Source organism: Otolemur garnettii, unplaced genomic scaffold (assembly GCF_000181295.1).
Source record: "Otolemur garnettii isolate 467f Iridium unplaced genomic scaffold, OtoGar3 scaffold00018, whole genome shotgun sequence".
Lineage (NCBI taxonomy): Eukaryota > Metazoa > Chordata > Mammalia > Primates > Galagidae > Otolemur > Otolemur garnettii.
This window is the reverse complement of record NW_003852413.1, coordinates 6,197,985-6,199,045: the sequence shown is the minus strand read 5'-3', so window position 1 is coordinate 6,199,045 and position 1,061 is coordinate 6,197,985. Positions and strand designations below refer to the sequence as shown.

The 1,061-nt window shown below is 54.7% G+C and overlaps 1 protein-coding gene across 1 annotated transcript in view; it reads left to right on the top strand.

Moving 5' to 3' along the window:
• The window catches only part of ITGB4 (integrin subunit beta 4), a 35,215-nt gene that overhangs the window by 13,928 nt on the left and 20,226 nt on the right, over nt 1-1,061 (top strand). The window contains 2 exon segments of the mRNA XM_012802843.2: nt 555-588; nt 776-1,051. Of these exon segments, the coding sequence (XP_012658297.1) occupies nt 555-588; nt 776-1,051 (310 nt within the window).

Genomic DNA, 1,061 nt, shown 5'->3' with positions numbered 1-1,061 from the left:
GCCTTAGCCGGTTGAGCTATAGACGCCGAGCCGAGTCTAAAAGTTTGAAGTTGCTATGAGCTATGATGCCATGGCACTCTACCCAGGGCAACAGAGTGAGATTCTGTCTCTAAATAAATAAATAAATAAATAAAATATATTTAAGAAATTGGTTTCTCCTCTGCAGGACTTCTCAGAGCCTTTTTCCCTTTTTGAGACAGGATCTTGCCCCATTGCCCAGGCTAGGATGCAGTGGTATCATCAAAACTCAATGCAGTCTCATCTGAATCACCTTGAATATAGTCATATGCATAGTGAACCTACAAGGGGATGAATTCAGTACTTCCAAAATGAATTTGACCTCAGAACCTTTACTGTACAAAGCATCTGGCAGGACCAGGGCTCCACAGCACAAACACTGGGAGCCCTCTGCTCCGTCCCCTCTATGCCCATGTACACCAGGCTCAGCTCCCTGCCACTGCTGAGACAGCCTGGGGTATAGGGAGTAGGCTGGAGGGGTTTGCCTGAGCTGGGGAAGCTATCCCAGCACTCACCCCACCCAACTTGTCTCCTAGGCCTGCCTGGCACTTCTCCCTTGCTGCAATCGAGGTATGGGCCTGCCATTGGCAGAGACGGGGGTTGGGGAGCCTCTGACCACTCTTTCTCCAAGCTGGAGTGGAGGGAAGTGGGAGTTAAGCCTTGAACAGTGGAGGCCAGAGGCCATGGGGTCCCACCTGATGGAGCTTACCTGGTTGGGTGCAGGGAGGGGACCCGGGCTAAAGACCCTGTCCCATAGGCCACATGGTGGGCTTTAAGGAGGACCACTACATGCTGCGGGAGAACCTGATGGCCTCAGACCACCTGGACACACCCATGCTGCGCAGTGGGAACCTCAAGGGGCGTGACACCGTCCGCTGGAAGGTCACCAACAACATGCAGCGGCCTGGCTTTGCCACCCATGCTGCCAGCACCAATCCCACAGAGCTGGGTGAGGGCTGGGGCTGGGTGCTGGGGCTCTTGCCTGTGTCCCTGGGGCCCTTGGGACCCCCAGATCTGAGATGACACCACTCCTGTCTCCTCTG